Source organism: Hermetia illucens, chromosome 4 (assembly GCF_905115235.1).
Source record: "Hermetia illucens chromosome 4, iHerIll2.2.curated.20191125, whole genome shotgun sequence".
Classification (NCBI taxonomy): Eukaryota; Metazoa; Arthropoda; class Insecta; order Diptera; family Stratiomyidae; genus Hermetia; species Hermetia illucens.
The window spans coordinates 151,751,963-151,769,973 of NC_051852.1; the positions used below are offsets into that span (position 1 = coordinate 151,751,963).

Sequence of the window (18,011 nt, forward strand, 5' to 3'; positions counted from 1 at the left end):
CGGAGATCCACCGATATAGACATAAAGCGCTGAATGGGGCATACGTATGAAGTACAAAAGTTATTATGATGTGTTCTTCCGTTTACTAAGTGCCCATATAGTTATAGCTCCAGCGCACGGGGTACAGAAATACATTACAACCTGTTTGAAACGAACGAAACTAGCACCACCCCACCACCCCGCACCCCCCAAGGCCCCACGCCGACCCAGGGGAGCTTAGAAAGTTCCCAGCTCCACATCGGTATCAACCAACTTAGCACTGAAGCTTAAAAGCATTCTATTGAGGCAGCTAGTACTCTGCTTTCTGCTGCTTCACGCCATGAATGTATCACAGAATGGGGACTAGGAAAATCAGCATTTAGTATTGTACTTATATTTAAAACGGAGAAAATTTAATCAATTTCCTGAGGCAAATAGAAGAGCATAAACAACGAAAACCAGTTGAGCTGGGAACAGCGAAAACACGATTCTCAAAGAAATCTGATAAGAGATCTGAGCACAAATAAAACCACACAGAACTGCATAAAGTTAATTTTCGAGTTTAATAATATTTTTCGAGTGTTGCTGTTATAATACTGTTTAAATTTAGAGTGCTCCATAGTGGCGAATAACAACAACAACCACACAAAGTTATTCGATTTCGAAATTTCGTGTATGTATAATTAAATGGCACAGGTAAGCGGTGATTTTATTACATGTGCATATGTATCTTTGCTATACATATTTTCTCAGAAATTTCAACTTGCGCATTCGACAAGGTTTCGTAAGTAAATTGTCGATATTGTGCGATAGAATCGTCTAATTAAAATGAAAATTGGCTGATTGTTTACTGCATATAATGGAATCGGCCGTAGAACACTTACCGTTGCAATATGTATCTTACATTCACATCCATACATATGTATGAATTTCATATGTTCCGCAGAAATAATAATCTAGCAATCTAGCAAACAACAATGCAATGAATTCGTCACTAATATTTTGTTTTCTTTCACTTACAGGTAAGACGCGGAACGATCTAATACGAACAAATAAGTTTTTATGATGATTGTAAGTGCTAAGTATCTAAGTATATTTATCTTGGATTTCATACAACTCCATGCTAATCATTAGATTGTGCCGTTATGGAAATATATAAACCAATTACTGGCAGGTGGAGAGCAGATTTACTGGGTACATATTTTTTATCTTTCCGCGAGACTCAAAATTCCGTACCAGTGTGGATGGATTGCGAAATCTAGCAATTAATTGAAAATCAAACCGAAAATGGATGATAAGCATTCTCTATTTATTAAATTGTTCGAAAATAGTAGATTTTGCGGTTTGATTGTACGTTTCAAAGTATCTTTTGTTTTTGCTTTTTCACTTTCTATGATAGTGAAAAAATCTGCCGCTAGTATTTGAGGCATACTTGTATCTTTGGTTTTCATAAACGAATCTATTCTTATTTGGTGAAAAGTGCAATTTTCGTAAACAACTTTTCAATAGTGAACAATCATGAAATAATTTAAAAAAACACTTTATTGAAAATTGGACGGTCATGTTGGAAGCAAACGCGGTTAATTTGTGTGGGATCATTTCAAAAGTACGGTGACTGATAATGAATGCGGAAAACCTACAGAGATGGAATTTTAATTAAACACGCCAACTTTTATATTTTCCGCTCAATTTTCCATTTTCAATGGTTAAAATACGCCTTGATTTCTTGTTTCTCTCCAAAGTTTTATTGAAAATATCATCAACTAACATAAATAGCGAAATCCTTTTTTTCCCCAAATCAGTGTTATCCTTTTACAAATTGAGTGCAGCAAAATAGGACAGTGTGTGACCCTCAGTAGTTTGTAAGAAAACCCGTGAAATGTTGAAAAAATTTACTTATAAAGGACATTTAGTGTATCTAGGAAACAAGTGAAACGACAAACTGAACTAAAGAGGAAGCAATATCTTCAAATGCTTTCCGGTGAACTGTTGGGTGATATTTGAATAAGTCAATCATGGACTTGAAAAAGTATAACGTGAACATTTCCAAGTTGGTGTGGGAAGATAAATTGGGTGGTGATGTCACCTTTAGATTATTCAGGCACGTAGAAAGAAGAAATATGGAAAATGAGAACTTCTGAATGAGCATTTGTAATCGACATCAAATGCTTCAATACTGGGAGAATTAATCTCTCTATGAACTTTTGAAGCACAGAGGAAGGTTTTAGTTAACGTGTTAATTTGCTTTCATCTTTTCTCATTTCCATTATTTTCAACAGATTTTTATCTGTTTTTAAGGTTTTGTTTGCAAAACCTACGTTGAGGTTAAAAGGGGGTCCCCATACATGCAAAAGGGGGGTGTAAAATAAAAACCATGTTGGCTATCAAATGAAAGGTCTTAATTAGTACTTTTCGAAGCCGGTCTTAGTTTTGAGATTTGTTAGAAAGGCGGGGAGTGGGAGGGTTGGAAAGTGATGATTTCTTTAACGGACCCATTCCCCACAAACTATCCAACCGAAAAATCTGAAAAAAGTTTAGAGGCTGCCACTGTATGGTGCCTAGGCTCCGAAATACCCTCCACACCGATACCTGTTCAAATAAAGTTAATAATAGTATAAGGCCTACAAATAAGTTCTGTCGGTTTTTTGTTTAAATTTGAAGCTTTATTGTGAAAAATTGGTTATACATTCATTATTCAACTTTCTTCCATCTTTCAGGCAATTCATAGATACCATGGCACCAAAAATTGGCCGGCTTGGCCGCTATCCACTCATCGAGCCATTTTTTGAGTTCTTGGTAATTGGAGAAGTGCTAGTCAGCCAGGCCATGCTGCATCGACCGGAACAAATAGTAATCAGAAGGAGCAATGTCTGAAGAGTACGGCGGGTGGGGTAGGAGTTCCCATTTCAACGTTTCTAGATATGTTTTAACGGGCTGTGCAACATGTGGACGAGCATTGTCATGTTGCAAAATAACTTTATCATGCCTTTGCTGGTATTGCGGCCGTTTTTCTTAAGTTCGCGGCTCAAAAGCATCATTTGACGTCGGGAGAGTTTGCCCGTGACCGTTTCGTTCGGTTTTAACAGCTCATAGTATACCACACCCAGCTGGTCCCAGCATATACACAGCATGATCTTCTCACCATGAATATCCGCTTTGGCCGTCGATGATGAGGCATGACCGAGGTATCCCCATGTTGCCCGACGCTTGGGATTATCGTAATGGATCCACTTTTCATCGCCAGTAACTATTCGATGCAGAAAACCCTTCCTTTCTTGTCGTTGAAGCAGTTGTTCGCACGTGAAAAAACGGCGTTCGACGTCTCTTGGCTTCAGTTCATACGGAACCCAATTTCCGACCTTTCCGATCATTCCCATTGCGTTTAGACGGTGGGAAATGGCTTGCTGACTGACTCCAAGTGTTTTTCCAAGTTCTTCTTGTGTTTGCGATGGATTTTGGTCGAGCAATGCCTCTAATTCTTCATCTTCAAAAATTGTTGGCCGTTCGGCGCGCTCTTCGTCTTCCAAGTCAAAATTGCTACTTTTGAAGCGTCCAAACCACCTCTGACACGTTCGCTCAGATAGAGCATGGTCACCATAAACTTCCACCAAAATGCGATGACTTTCGGTTGCTTTTTTCTTCATATTGAAATAATGGAGTAGAACTCCCCGCAAAAACACATTATTTGGTACAAAATTGGCCATTTTCGTTGATGAAAAAAGTATTGTTGTTTACACTTCAATTGAATAATTTATACTGACGTTTGTGCCTATTGACAGTAGCTTTCCGATGAATGTTTGGAAATGTGGATCAATTGAATAAAAAACAAGCTACGCCATCTATTGTGAAAACCGACAGAACTTATTTGTAGGCCTTATAATAATAGTATATTACTATATTTTTTAGTAATTGGCAAGAAAACCCCCTTAAGTTCCTCCTAGAATCAGGAAATTTTACAGCAATATAGGCTACACCATAGCTATTACTAAGAAAGTTAAAAATAGGTCAAAGCTGACGCTTCTGTGAAAATTCAAGATTTTGAATGTCAATATCATTTGAAAGTGGATATTCTCACGTAATATATGCATATATCACACTCAAATCTCTTTATAAAAGAAATACACAAAACCTTTCATACCTGAAGCGTCTAGCTTCCGGTTTCCCAACTTGTTTTTATTTTCAAAAAGGAACCAGTCGGGTTTTGTGTATTTCTTTTATAAACAGATTTGAGCGTGAATTTGTCCGCATATACGCATATATTATGTGAGAATATTCACTTTCGGGAGATATTGACATTCAAAATCTTGGATTTCCAAAGAAGTAACAACTTACAGTGGCGGTAAAAATGATAAGACATCCCCTCCCATCCCATCCCCTCCCCTCCAAGAAAGTGTGCATGCATCTCAGATAACTGGACATAATTGCATTCTCCTGAGTAATTATCTGGGGTTTCCCCGTATAACAACCAGTAATTAAAGAAAGTCGGATTTCAGGTAGGTAGAAAAGATAAGACACCCTATATTTAGGCATTTTAGAGTGGAGTTCAAATAATATAACCCAGTTTGTTTTTATAATATTTTAATATTTTATTGAGCCTCCTTTCTTTTTTATAATTTCTACCATTCTTTTAGGTAAATTTTATATTTCCTGGAAATTTGACCCCATGCAGAAATAATAGCGTTTTTTAATCCATTTACGTTTTCAAATTGCTTTAATTCAGCATGAAAGATTCGCGATTATATTTAAATCAGGTAACCTCGCTTGAAAATCGAGGACATCAGTATGTAGCTGCTGAAAATACTGCGTAACGACCTTTACACTATGAATCGCAGCATTATCTTGCTGGAAAATGAACGGCTGATCCGCGATTGCTCCCAAATTGTCGCTAAATTCCTCACGAAGCATTTGCACATATCGGGAGTTGTCTATTTTCCCACTTAAAAACCGAATAGTTGACCGCCCACTGTATCCAATAGCAGCCCAAACCATTAAACTTTCGCCACCCAACTGCCTTTTGCTTAACACGCTCTCTTCCTTCCTTAAGTCCTGGAAATAACAGCTGAAACTGTCGGGTCCGCCGAGGTTAAATTTTTTCTCGTCTGTAAAAATTGCACGGCGGCGTCATTTTTTCTTACAACGCAAGTGATTTTCTGCAAAAGCCAATCTGGCCAGCTTGTGCTTTTCGGTGAGAGGCGGTTTTCTCTGTAATTTGCGGCGCTTAAGATGCGCGATTTGCCGTGCAGTTAGCGTACAATTGGATGCGAATCTAATAATCCTCCATTCAGACTTACCGCTCTTGGCCGTCCTGTAGACAATTTCTTCCCATAATTTTCGGGATCCCGAATAACATTACGGATGGTGCATCTGCTCCGCTTCGTAATCCGAGCAATTTCCTTACCTTCGTCATGTAATGTTTGTATAATCTTAGATTCCGCCGTAGTCAACCGCTTTCCTCTACCTGAAATTCGAATTTTTTCAATCATTCGATATGTTTCCGGGGAATCCCCCAGCTAATTCCTTCTTGGAATTATTTTATTTTAAGATTTCATGGAAAACATGGGGTGTCTTATCATTTTTACCTGCACTGTAGTTGCGATAATTACCTGAACATTGGAAATGAACAACTTCACTATTTTCTTTATTTTTAAAAAGAAACAAATTGAATATACCCAATATTCAATTCGACATGGTACTAACATTTTATCTCTTAGCGGATAGTTATTTGACGCGAAAGGAGCAACTTTGCCCTACTATAACTTTATTAATAATATTATGATTTTCACCGAACTTTCCAGTATTATCCTTCCTGTTAAAACCTATATTATTGCAATTTTAAGGATCTAGGATGAACTTCAAGAGGATTTGCAGTAAATTTTCAAAATACAAAAATGTACTATTATAATATTAACTTTTTTTTAGCAGATATCGTAGCGGAAAGTATTTTGAAGCCTAGACACTGTGTGTGTGGGCTACCATATTTTTTTCGAGATTTTTCTTTTGGGCAGTTTCTGAGAACCGGTCCTTAGATTAGTTGTCCCCTTTCAGTTCCCAGGCTCCTCCCCTTTACAACTAATGCCAAAATTAATATTTATTTCGAAATGTACTAATCGAGACTTTTCATTTGATACACATGACTATATTCGGTGAAAAATAATTTTGCACTCTTCCTTAAGATATATGGAAACCCCCTTTTAGGGGGCCTTAAAGGTTACGATTCTCAAAAAAAAAATGTTCAATGATTTTTCTTTCATGGAAGGGAGAAAGAAAATTTCACGACTTTGGAAATTGTTTTTCGGATTTTACAATTTTTCCAAAAAAATACCCAAATTTGATGGCGGGCAAAATTTTTCGAGTCTGCAATATTGGAGAAAAAAAATGCAAATTGATTCTTGTTTAACTTGCTGTCGCGTGAACTGGGATAATTTTTTTCCGGCGAAAAATACACAAAATCTGATTTTGAGGCTAGAAAATCGGTTGGAAATCAGAAAATTTACTTCCAATCAATATGATCCTAGTTGAGACGATAGCTAGATATGTTAGCGACAACATATTAAAAATTCACCTAATCGATTTTTTAATCGTATTCGTCAACTCAAAAGCCTTGATTTCGAGAAAATGGCGTTTTAATTGCACCAAGAGTCAGCACCAGCTGGATGGTGCTGTGGATTTTCATCGGCCAGGCACGTAAAATCTGTACTTTTTTCAGCATCTTTTCTATTTTCATGAAATTTTTGTTTACTATGCAAACGTCAAATATTTCAACTTATAACAACCGATATTTTTGTTTTGATCGTCGTACATGACCTGCTACGTTGTGTAATTGATGAAAAATAGTTCCCTTAAAAAACGCTGAAAAACGGAATAATTAATTTAAAATCAGGCATCATGACACAGAGACAAATAGAGAAATAAACCGTTCTCAAGGTGTAGTAAAATTTTTTTTACGGATTGGGATTGAAAATTATGGGAAAACGAGTTAGAGTGCCGGAAGCTCGACGCTTCGGGTATAAAGGTTTTGTATTCATCTTGTGTGGAGAACTAGACACGTTTTCCACTCGTACACAGTCTGTTTAATTTTTTGGGGCGCACATTTTGAGTCCTCAGTTCCCTGAGTTTCACTCAATGTCAGAACTACGATTATTTTCGAAAAGTACTAATTGGGCCCTTTCATTTGATACCCCACGTGATCATATTCTGTGAGAAAGATGGTCTCCCTCCTCTCACATAAATGGGAAAACCCCTCCCCTCCCCTTAACCCCAACATATGATGCAACTCGTTGCATACGTAGGAATTCACATATTTTGACCAAATTTTGTAACAATTGGTTCAACCGTTTCGGAGTAAATTTCATGTGACAGACACTTTAATAAGGTTTTGTTTCGCATGAAACGTGGCAGGAGATGTATGAGATCCGGTCTTCAAGCATGAGTAACTGAGGTGAATTTTCCGTATTTTGGAACGTGGTCGCAGAGCATGTAGATACTGTATAAACATACATGTACAATTTGATAACACAGATTGACATTTGAAAAGTTATTGAGCATCGCTTTCATTTTAATATCTATTTTCTTAGTCCACGTGTCCCGATTCCAAAGGAATCAAAACGTATCCTCAGAAATACAGTGATTTTAACATTTACAAGGAAAATATCAATTACAAATAATATACTTGAATTATTCATAGCGATATCTTTCGGGTTTTTCCAATTATTTCAGGGAATGGTTTTTTATGGGTTATCTCTGGGAAATCATGTTTTATTAACACAAATAATAAGCTGTCACATTCACATTCGCCTTGGAATCTTCTTTCTACAATTTAAATTTCTTAATGAAACAAAAGTCAAGTAGGGTCAAAAATGAAGGCATACTGAGTAATAACAGGTTTACTGATTTTTGAAAAAATGTCTTGAATTCTTACCAAAGCCAATTATGTATTTTTATTAAATACTGGGCTATAAATATTAAATTGATACTTTTCTGAAAGCTGGAAAATTAATGATTGTTTAAAAAAGTGGTTGTCATAATCTCGAAAATAAATTGTCTTACATGACATAGATTATTTTCTTTGTAAATTTTTCAAAAGTTTTTCACTTATTTATTAGTTCTTTTAGAACGTATTGCAATTTCTCTTGAATTTCCCTACATGGTCTTTCTAGTTTTGTCAATACGCATGCCAGATCTACATCAACAGATGGAAATCCCATGACTGATAACCTGTTTTGATTTAGGTGTCCATGAAGCATGTCGTAACGAGTTCACTCTCTACCTTGTCAACTGCTGGTTTACTATTGTGAAGGGAGCTTTGCGAGGCTCAACTTCAAAAAGAAGGATCGTTAGCTGACCCATAATTTGTCATTTAACTTTAAACTAGGATTCTTTTGGGGAATTTGGAAAGGGGGGGGGGGAGGGTGTTGAGAATTCCCTTGTATAGTTGGTTTTCTTCACGTCGGAGTGCCTTTCTTTTTAAATATCTTGAATTTTGCACGAATGTACCAATTGTGAATTCAACGCTTGAGGTCTAGAAAGTCTTGAGGCCAACATAAAACCGACGTTAATAATCAAAATCATTTTAATGTTTTATTTATTATATTAGCCCGCCATTGAAAGCCAATACATTTACAAGAGGGAAAACTGGTAAGGGCTCCTTTCTGCGGATATTCTGAACTATCGGGTTTGTCGTCGTTAGAGGCGAGTAGTTGAAATTATCCTACGTTACGCTAATGCTGAGTGTTCGGACCGGCCAAAAACCATCAGCAATAGTTTTGTAAATTCCCGTATTCAGTTCCTTAGAAAACCCTTCGTCCTATCCTTCTCGGACAACCACAAGCATCCGTGACGATGGCCGGGATTCGAACCTGAGGTCGAGATCGCGAAACTGACCCCCAAGCCATCTCAACCATTGTGCCGCCTTCAGTGGGGTTAAAATCGCGTGAATGAATTGGTCAATTCGTCAGTGTTGGAAAGTACTGTAAGTACAATAGAGAGCTCCACCTTACATGAAATGAGAGTTAGTCCTTTTGGATAATGGCCCTGGTTGTTAGAGCACTTTACATGGGTTGGCAATATTTTGTTTCCGTAATTTTTATTAATGATGTTGAACTCGGATTTAGTATATAAATCTATTTCTCCGGTCACTATTATTTAAAGCCCTAGTTTAGGTCGTTCTCCTGGTTTTATTATTTTCGAATACGGTGTTCCTACTTACATATACTACCCATTTTGTCTTGGAAAGGTTCAATCGGAGCCTTATTTGCAAAAAGTATGCGAACTTTTTGTTTCTTGCCCCACGAGTTGTCGAGGCTAAAACTTTTATTGACTAATCTTCTAAAAAAAACCCTATTCCTGTTTCCGATGTTTCCCCGTGGGCGGATTCTGATCTAATTTTTGACGGTTGATCTGCATAATTTTTTCCCTTTATGTTCCAATTCCGACTTTATCCTTCTTATCAGCTGGTTGTGGTATATATGGCCTTGTGCTTTTTTCAGTTTTTCCATATATCCTCAGGCATACTGAGTTTTCAAAGGAACAGCCTTCGTTGAAATATCTAGCTTTCGAGAAGGACCCTAAACTTGCTCCCATGTCTCTTTGGACATTATCGTAGTACTATGAAGAAAATATCTATTAGATAAAGATATGTAACCTTTACCATGAATTTATTGTTCCGGTGGGAATGTGCTGTTTATAAAATAACCAACACCAAATTAATTCAGCACTTTCAGCTTTCCCTATTCATCATTAACTTATTAAACATGTCGTTTGTTTTAAAGTTTTGAGATTTCACATGTCAGATCGTTGAGAACACGACAGTACTGGAAAATGTGTGCATTATTGATGAGAAGGTATTCTGGTATAGATCAGTTTTTAATGAATCACAAACCAAATTTATAGGCTCGCTAACCTGACGGTGCAAAACAAATTATATGCCCCAATTCAATAAAATACAAATTTCCCAATTTAACCTACTGAACTAAAAAGCATTCCTTACTTTTCTTCCACTGTGTATGTATATTGTCTCATTCGATCTGTTAAGCAAAATGCACCTAATTAGACGCCAGCTTGTAAATGTACATAATATTGCAATGCTAAATGTAAAAAAAATCAAATGATTCATTTCGTTCTCAAATGAGTATAATTGGATTTAGGATTACAGGAGATTTTAGGTAAGATTTCGAGTAAGAATTTTGAAGCAAAGCTAATTTGATTATTTAAAGGATTTTAATTTTGATAGTTTTGTGGAGTTGGGGTGGGGAAAATTGTGATGATAAAATATGCTATTTAGTAGGGAAAGTTTTGGTGTATACACAAGAAAATTAAGAAACTCAGGTTCTTTTTATGTCTTCAAACCTTCGGATACTACACTATCCTCCAATTTTAAAAATGCTATTCAAGGGAAACGCATATTTTCGAAATTAAGAAGTACATTTTCGAAATTGAAAGTGATAATTTTGTAAACAATTTGTACGTTTCATAGGGGTGGCCAAACTGGAAATTAAGAAATAATGTTTTTTTTTGTGGGGAATGAAGGTGCACAAAAGAATGTTTTTTTTCGTATACAATTCACTTCCGATTTTTACATCTCGGAGGGATCAAAAGAAAGTGTCTGTCAAGTATTGGTAAAGGATTTAGATTGAAGAAAAGGAAACGTATTATTTCTAAGTGGCACAGTTGGACATTTTCTAAGTGATTGTCGCAATTATATTATCATTTAAAAGTGTCTACTACATATTTCAATCCTTGTTTTCTTCATCAGAGAAGTAGAAGCGTAAAAAGATCGCAAAGTGAGGAAATGAAAATTTGATCACTCAGACGCTTTTATTAGCCTGCAGAAAAAAAGATCCAATTTCAAAGTTCATAGTGATCGTTTTAATGGCTTTTTAGAGAAAGGAGCATAATACGGTTACTTTTTCACACAAATGGATCTGATTCCGCTCTCCACAAGTGAGGGTTGCCCATTGGTCCATAGTAAACCTCAAATCTGGTCACTATAAACCTCAAATTCAGCCTGAGTGCACCGCAAATTTTTAAAAAAATTCCGGTATTATGATAAAGAATAATTGCAGATATTTTTGGATAATAGTGTTCTCATTTTCAACCGATTATACCAAGAAAACCATTTCCATTTATAAAAAAAAATTGTTCTATTGAAAAAATTCCATTCATACCACCACACATTCGAAATCTTTTCTTCTACTTTTAGAACAGTACACGTTATCAAAAGTATCTGTTCTAAAATTTTGCTGTATGTGTGTGTATACTTAATTAATGGGAACGAAACAAACTTAATTTATCCTTTTGCAATGAGGTGATGGCTTGTGGTTTAGAGTATCATCTTTAAACCATTGGTAGTTTGGAAATGCCCACATTTTTTGTTTGTTTGATTATGTAGGAGGCAAGTAGAACTTACAAAACAAACTGTGACAATAAGTGCTAGTCATAGTCTTTATTCTCCTTTGGTGGACACGTAGTTAACCTAGTGCTTCTGGAAAGATTCATCTCATAAAAAAATCTATCTTAGTTCTCGATTATGTTACCCAGGTTTTGTAGTATAAAAAGCCGAATCTTTTAAAATATCTGTCAAATTTATATCTGCAGGAGGCCAAGACAATCCGGTGAGAAAATGGAGCAAAAAGAATGGAAAATAATGAGGAAAAGTTGTTTATTCTGAATACATTCAAGAACTGTAAAATACATAGTAAATAATTTTTCCGAGTACTATATATGTCAGAACCCTCTTTCGAAATTAGAGAACGGAAATAACAAATTCAGATGTATATACTTGTTTTTTTTTTTCAAAGATTCGTCACAGTTAACAAATAATCTGTAATAAAAAATGAGAACCCGAAAAGAAAAAAAAATGGAGTCACGTACCTATCTACAATTTACCTCAATACTTTTTTCTCACCTACTAATCAGGTTTCCCAACAGAAAAACTGACGCCATTATAAAATAGCCATGAAGAAATATCAAAATTCTTTGGAAAAGCAGCATCAAAGTATCTTCCAGTGTATTTACTTTGATTCACTTAAAAACTAATTCTTCCTCGTTTGAAAAAAAAAAGTAGTTGCACAAGTTTTGATGCTGTTTTCATTATCTTTTTTCTTTCGGTTGAATGTTTTAATATTGTAAATTCCAAACTAGAAACGCTACCAAATCTCAGCTTATTGTCATAATTTTTTGTGTTGCTTAATTCATACAACGAAGAGTAAAACAGAAAACACAGAAGAAAAAAAGTCGCAACTATATCAATGTAGCGTGTTTAGTTTGTTTGTTGGAAAGAATAAAAGCAAAAGAAACAAGTAATGAAGGCGTTGAATTGAAATGTTCAAGATAAACTTTCATATGTGTATTTTTGGTTTGAGTATGAACGGGTATCAGGGAAGGGGGTTCAGGGGGGGAGGAACGCATGATTCGGTGCAAAGCTCGAGCACTTCCCCAACGTATCTTTTTGAATAAAGCTCGAACGAGTCACATTCTCTATTCGCGAGTGGTGTGTGAAAAATTTGAAATGATAAAGAGGATGATAAAATGTACTTCGATAAAATCAATAATTAGATATTTTTACGGGTGGTTTTGCGGTGCTGATGGTGCAGAGATTTTCAGTGGGAAAAATTTATACGCCTTGGGGTGGGTACATGTTAGGCATTGGGTTTCAGTCGTATTGAATCAAAAATAGAATAGTTTCTCCTTCCATTTTTATTGCTTTTGGAAATAATGAAGATTTATATGATGAAATATTTACAGGAATTCTGGGAATCACAAGTAAAGATACACAATCTGTTTCCTTTCAGTTTTCAACTATTTCAATAGCAAAATCACACTTGACAGACATACAGACAGCATTGCATATTTGAAAGTTTCATTATCTCTAAAGTATTTACCTTGACTGACAAACAAAAGTTTCAATATTACTTTTGTATTTTTTTAGTCCAGGCTCTCACTAGCCAAGTGGACGCTTTCTATACCCTATTGTGTTTCCGGATTCCAGTTCCTCCTTTTGTTGTTTTTACACAGAATTTAGTTCGCATCTTCCTTATCTTCCACAAATAGGACAAAACGAGCAGGAGTTGAAAAGTTTCAATGCTACTCTTCTCAATTCACGCAAACCTGCTTTTCCCCCATCTCAAAAAACATTTTCCTCAAATATTTTCCGTTCAAAGTATACACACAAAACATAGTCCAAAGTTGAATAACAGCTTTTTATGTATTTTCATTTCAACATTTATAAATTACAGTCTCAATCAATATTTCTTGCCTTGATTAAGAGCTTTCTGTGAAATTATATTTACTTGTGCCAAGCAAATCGACCAGAGTTAATACCAAAATTCGCCATTTTATGAAATGCGCGTCAGCCACGACTTTGCTAGTTATGGTCTAGATATTTCAATTATAACCTTGAAATAATTCTTATCGTGACTTTGGTATCCATCAATGTCATTCACCCAATGGTATTTAAATAATTTATCTTGTATTTCTTTAAAAATTTACATACATTTATAAACTTGTCTATCTTTCAGTTGAAAATTGAAAAGTTTCGCCTAAAAAACACATAGGCGTGGTGTAACACACTCAACTACTAAAATTGTAGCTCTCCACATAACATGGAAATAATTAAGGTCAATAAATTTCCAAGCATATCGTAACGCTAAATTATTTTAATTAACATGATCATAGAATGCACAAAAGAAAGTTACAGAGGCACAAAGTAGTAGTGGGCCGTTGAAGCACTTAATTAATTGCAATGCTTTTTTTATTTCGTTCTTCTTTGACCTGTGGAAATGGATAACACATATGAAAAGATATTTAAATTTTAAGTATCTTTCTCGAACGTATGAGTAAGAAAGAGAGTTCAATTGTAGATGTGTGTGAACAGATTGTTACCTCTTTGGAGAGAAGTATCTTTAATGATGTCTGCACTCTCTCTTACTTTCATGTTCAGATATTCTCAGGTTTATCGCAAAACATGACCATGTTTTGAAACGTATTGCCGGTAATAAACAATACTGAAAAGGGGAATTTGAAGAGAGAATCTTTTGAAATAGAGCTTTCAGTTGGAGAGCGACCATGCGCAGATGAAAATATTTAGATAGGAATGTTACCGTAATAGATTGAAAAGAGTTCGGAAACTTTGTTTTGTAGCTTTTAAATCTCTCGAAAACGTCTGTCAATATGTTGAACTATTGGGGAAAACAAGGTATCTGCATGAGAATCGGAGTAATCAGTGGCGAGTAAGTCAGTGGGAGGAGAACCCTGTCTACTATATTAACACCTTTAATACGCTAACATCTCTGAGGTGATGTCGCTAATGGGACTGTCATAATAATTAATAAATTCTATATTTATAATGGATGCGAATTTACAAATTTAACATCACATCTGTACATTACACAAATCTAGTAATTTGAAAATTTTATTGAGGAATTTTTAATACATACAATTGTGATTTTTTGCAAAAAAATAGTCTATGTTGCCAAAGTTTGGTTACTGAGTTTACAAAAATAGTGTGAATACCCGTTTCATTAGGCGATAAACGCCGAATTCCGCGCCATCTGAATGAAAGGGAAAGCAGGAAACTATCATCATCAACGGCTCAACAACCGGTATTCGATCTAGTCCTGCCTTAATATGGAACTCCAGGCTTCCCGGTTTTGCGCCGAGGTCCACCAATTCGATATCCCTAAAAGCTGTCTGGCGTCCTGACCTACGCCATCGCTCCATCTTAGGCAGGGTCTGCCTCGTCTTTTTTTTTCTACCATAGATATTGTCCTTATAGACTTTTCGGGCGGGATCATCCTCATCCATACGGATTAAGTGACCCGCCCACCGTAACCTATTGAGCCGGATTTTATTCACAACCGGACGGTCATGGTATCGCTCATAGATTTCGTCGTTATGTAGGCTACGGAATCGTCCATCCTCATGTATGGGGCCAAACATTCTTTGGAGGATTCTTCTCTCGAACGCGGCCAAGAGTTCGTAATTTTTCTTGCTAAGAACCCAAGTCTCCGAAAAACCAGATAGCCGATGATTGTTGTGAGAGGATAGCCCAAAAAGGAATGCATGGTAAATGTTGAATTTTCAAATCCATCCAGGCCTCGGTATACAGCCCTAATAAAAACTTGTGGCGGTAATCTAATCTTAAAACGTTTTGACCCTTCAAAGTGTATATCATCTTGGTGAAGTTTAAACTATGAGCCGTATTCCTGAAGGGAGAAAAGAAAGGTCTGAGAAAGAATTGTGGCGGTCAACTTCACTAAAACGCTGTAATGTCTCGAAATGACATAATGAATAGGGTTTAAATTCAGCCCCTGAAGAGGTAGGATGATTATCAAGAGAAAAGCGGGGGTCCATTTTCAACAATCCTGTTGGAACAATTATGGCAAGGGGCGAGGGGGATGCTGCATACCCTTTCTCTCCGGAGATGAGGAAAACTTATAACGACTACAGGTATTGTTAGTTGTGGATTTATTAGTTCAAAAACCGACCTGGGTAAGAATTAAATCCACTAAAACATGGTCGATATACCAGAAACTTTGACTGGTCTGACCCTTTTCTTGTTTGAGGCTAAAGTATTCCTGAGGCCCCAATCTGCATGATGGCGGACCACATTAACTTTTAAAAGAAACCTCCTGTTAGTGCATGGACCACTTTTTTAGGCGAATACCCAACTTTATCAACTTTTTTTTTTTTGACAGAAGACACGTTAGAGGCGACTCATCAGACACTGCTTCACTTCTGTCCTGCGGAGCATCGTGATCGAAAATGAGTGCATATGTTGGCTCCTAATGTACTGGCCATTGGCATTAGTTTCCGCCCTTTTCAGCAAAGGTGTCGTTAGTGATATTATTTTTGTGCTCGCTTAAGAAAGGGAGGGGATATGATCTTAATATTTCCCTCCTCTTTATTTTTTTCTATGAATTCACAACATCTGAAGAACGTTGTGTCAAATTTTTAGAGCGATTGGAGCAAAACTAACCCAGATATGTAACTTTAATCATTCGAAGAGTCGTTCCGCCCGATCTGTTGAACTTTAAAGGGATTTTACCACACTTCACGTTTTCAATGGGAATGGTGCTAACACCTTCTGCAAAGGGAAATGGTGTGGAAACCATCATCCACTACATCATTGCAACAAATGCAGTCGGGCGATCGTGATTTTTCAATTGTGTGCAGATAAGATTTACAATACCCGATAAGCAGCTGGGTTAGGTAATAGTCAACCTCATTGTGCTTTCGATTGAACTACGGCCGTACATCTTTGATGAGATGCGCGGTCCATCTACCTCACGATTGTCTTTCCCAAGATTGCTCCCATGTACAGAGAGTATGAGTTCTCTCTTCACAAGTGACGGTCATCTCGCCATTTCTGAGGTGTATTAACCTGCGCTTGATCGGAATAACATAGAGCATGATCCTACCTAAGTTTGGTAGAAGTCGCACTATTTCTAACAAAAGTATAATAGTTCAAAGTTGTCGTTTTTGTGCAAATTCAAGATCGCGAAAATGGATATTCTCACCTAATATATTCATATATTATGTGCTAGATACTAATGGAACATATCTCCATTCAAATGTTTTGATACAAGAAATACACAAAATCTTTCATATCTGAAGCGTCCAGCTTCCGGTTTCCCGACTTGTTAGTACATACAATTGTGATTTTTTACAAAAAGGTGGTGTATGTTGCCAACATTTTCTGAAAATTTGGCCGTCGAGTTTACAGAAACAGGTAATAAACGTTGAATTTCAGACCAACTGAAAGAAAAGGAAAGCAGGAAACTTATATCTAAAGAAAAATCAGTTGATTACTACGGTTTGTCATTAGAGGATGCATTTTGAATTGGCGAGAGGGACACCTTCTCCTCATCAGCGTTTTCATCGGACGTTATCCTTGTCGTAGCGGGGCTCTGATCGTGGTCACAAAATCAATCCGTGTATTAAGAAGACCGTGGTGTTAGGTCTTCCAATCATTACCGTTGAAATTCAGATGCATTCGTCCTTAATTCTAAAAGAAATGGTGAATCAAGTAATCATGCAGACTGCGTAGTAGTCGAATTAGTCAAAAAAAATACGAAGCTTGTGAAAAATTTTGAATAATTTGTATCTTATTTCGACTCTATCAGGAAGAAAGTGATTTGCATTCATCCTTTGTTAAATGATATCCCAAAAATTCTGGCTGGTGTGCGTATTTTCTTACTTATCGCGTCCTCTGATGTGATGAGATTGAATTCGACTTTGACTCTGAGTTTTGTCATACCATCAATCAGTTTAAATTATTTGCGCGTTAGCCAGATGTAATAGATTGAATTTATTCAGGACATCATTTTCTAAGGTCCTTTTTAAGGTTTTGTGTGCTAGGAATGAGAGGTTAAAAGGTATACACTTAATGTGAGGCAGAAATTTCAGAAATTATCCAAGCAGTAAATCTGAAAAAAAGATGCTGCCTCTATATGAAATCTAGGACTCAAAATATATTTAATTCCCACATAACCCACGTAAATTTCCAAAAATGTCTAATATATTACGACCTTTTTGAAATTTACTGGCCAATTTCTTTAACTCTATCTTCTGAGTACAATAATGGTTTGTATTGAGGTATCATGGATATTAGAAAGTTTGGTGCAAACTGAATATTTTGATACGAGTCTGATCAAAAGGTTCCAGTAGTTCCTTCACGTTAACGTTGACAGCTAGTTCGGCGCTAATTTTTTAGGGGAAACTTACTTGTTTTGTTGCTCTACCCTGCTTCAAACCGATTATTCAACTGTTTTAATGAAGAGTGTTTTTCGTGTTCGGCGTTTTTGTTATGGACATGAAGAAGGAGCAACGTGTTTGCGAGAAATTCAACCTCAATTGATGACTATCATCTGGCCAAAGTGAATACCCTTGTGTGCTCCAATGTTCGCTTGACGATTCAAAAGATGGCAGAGGAGTACGACATCTCATTCAGTTCATGTCAGGAGATTTTGATCGAAAAATTACACATAAGAAAGATTGCAGCCAAGTTCATTCCAAGACTGACGATAGAGGATCAA

General features: G+C 36.4%; 1 protein-coding gene across 3 annotated transcripts in view; it reads left to right on the top strand.

Moving 5' to 3' along the window:
• LOC119655845 (mucin-5AC-like) overlaps positions 1-18,011 on the top strand; it is a 197,957-nt gene that overhangs the window by 137,539 nt on the left and 42,407 nt on the right. Inside the window, exon 1 of one of the 3 annotated variants that reach the window (XM_038061960.1) lies at positions 372-675. The exons of the other annotated variants lie outside the window; for them this stretch is intronic. Coding sequence (XP_037917888.1) covers positions 667-675 — 9 coding nt within the window. The 5' untranslated portion in view covers positions 372-666. Of the gene's footprint in view, positions 1-371; positions 676-18,011 lie in introns of those variants that run through there. 3 annotated transcript variants of the gene reach the window in all.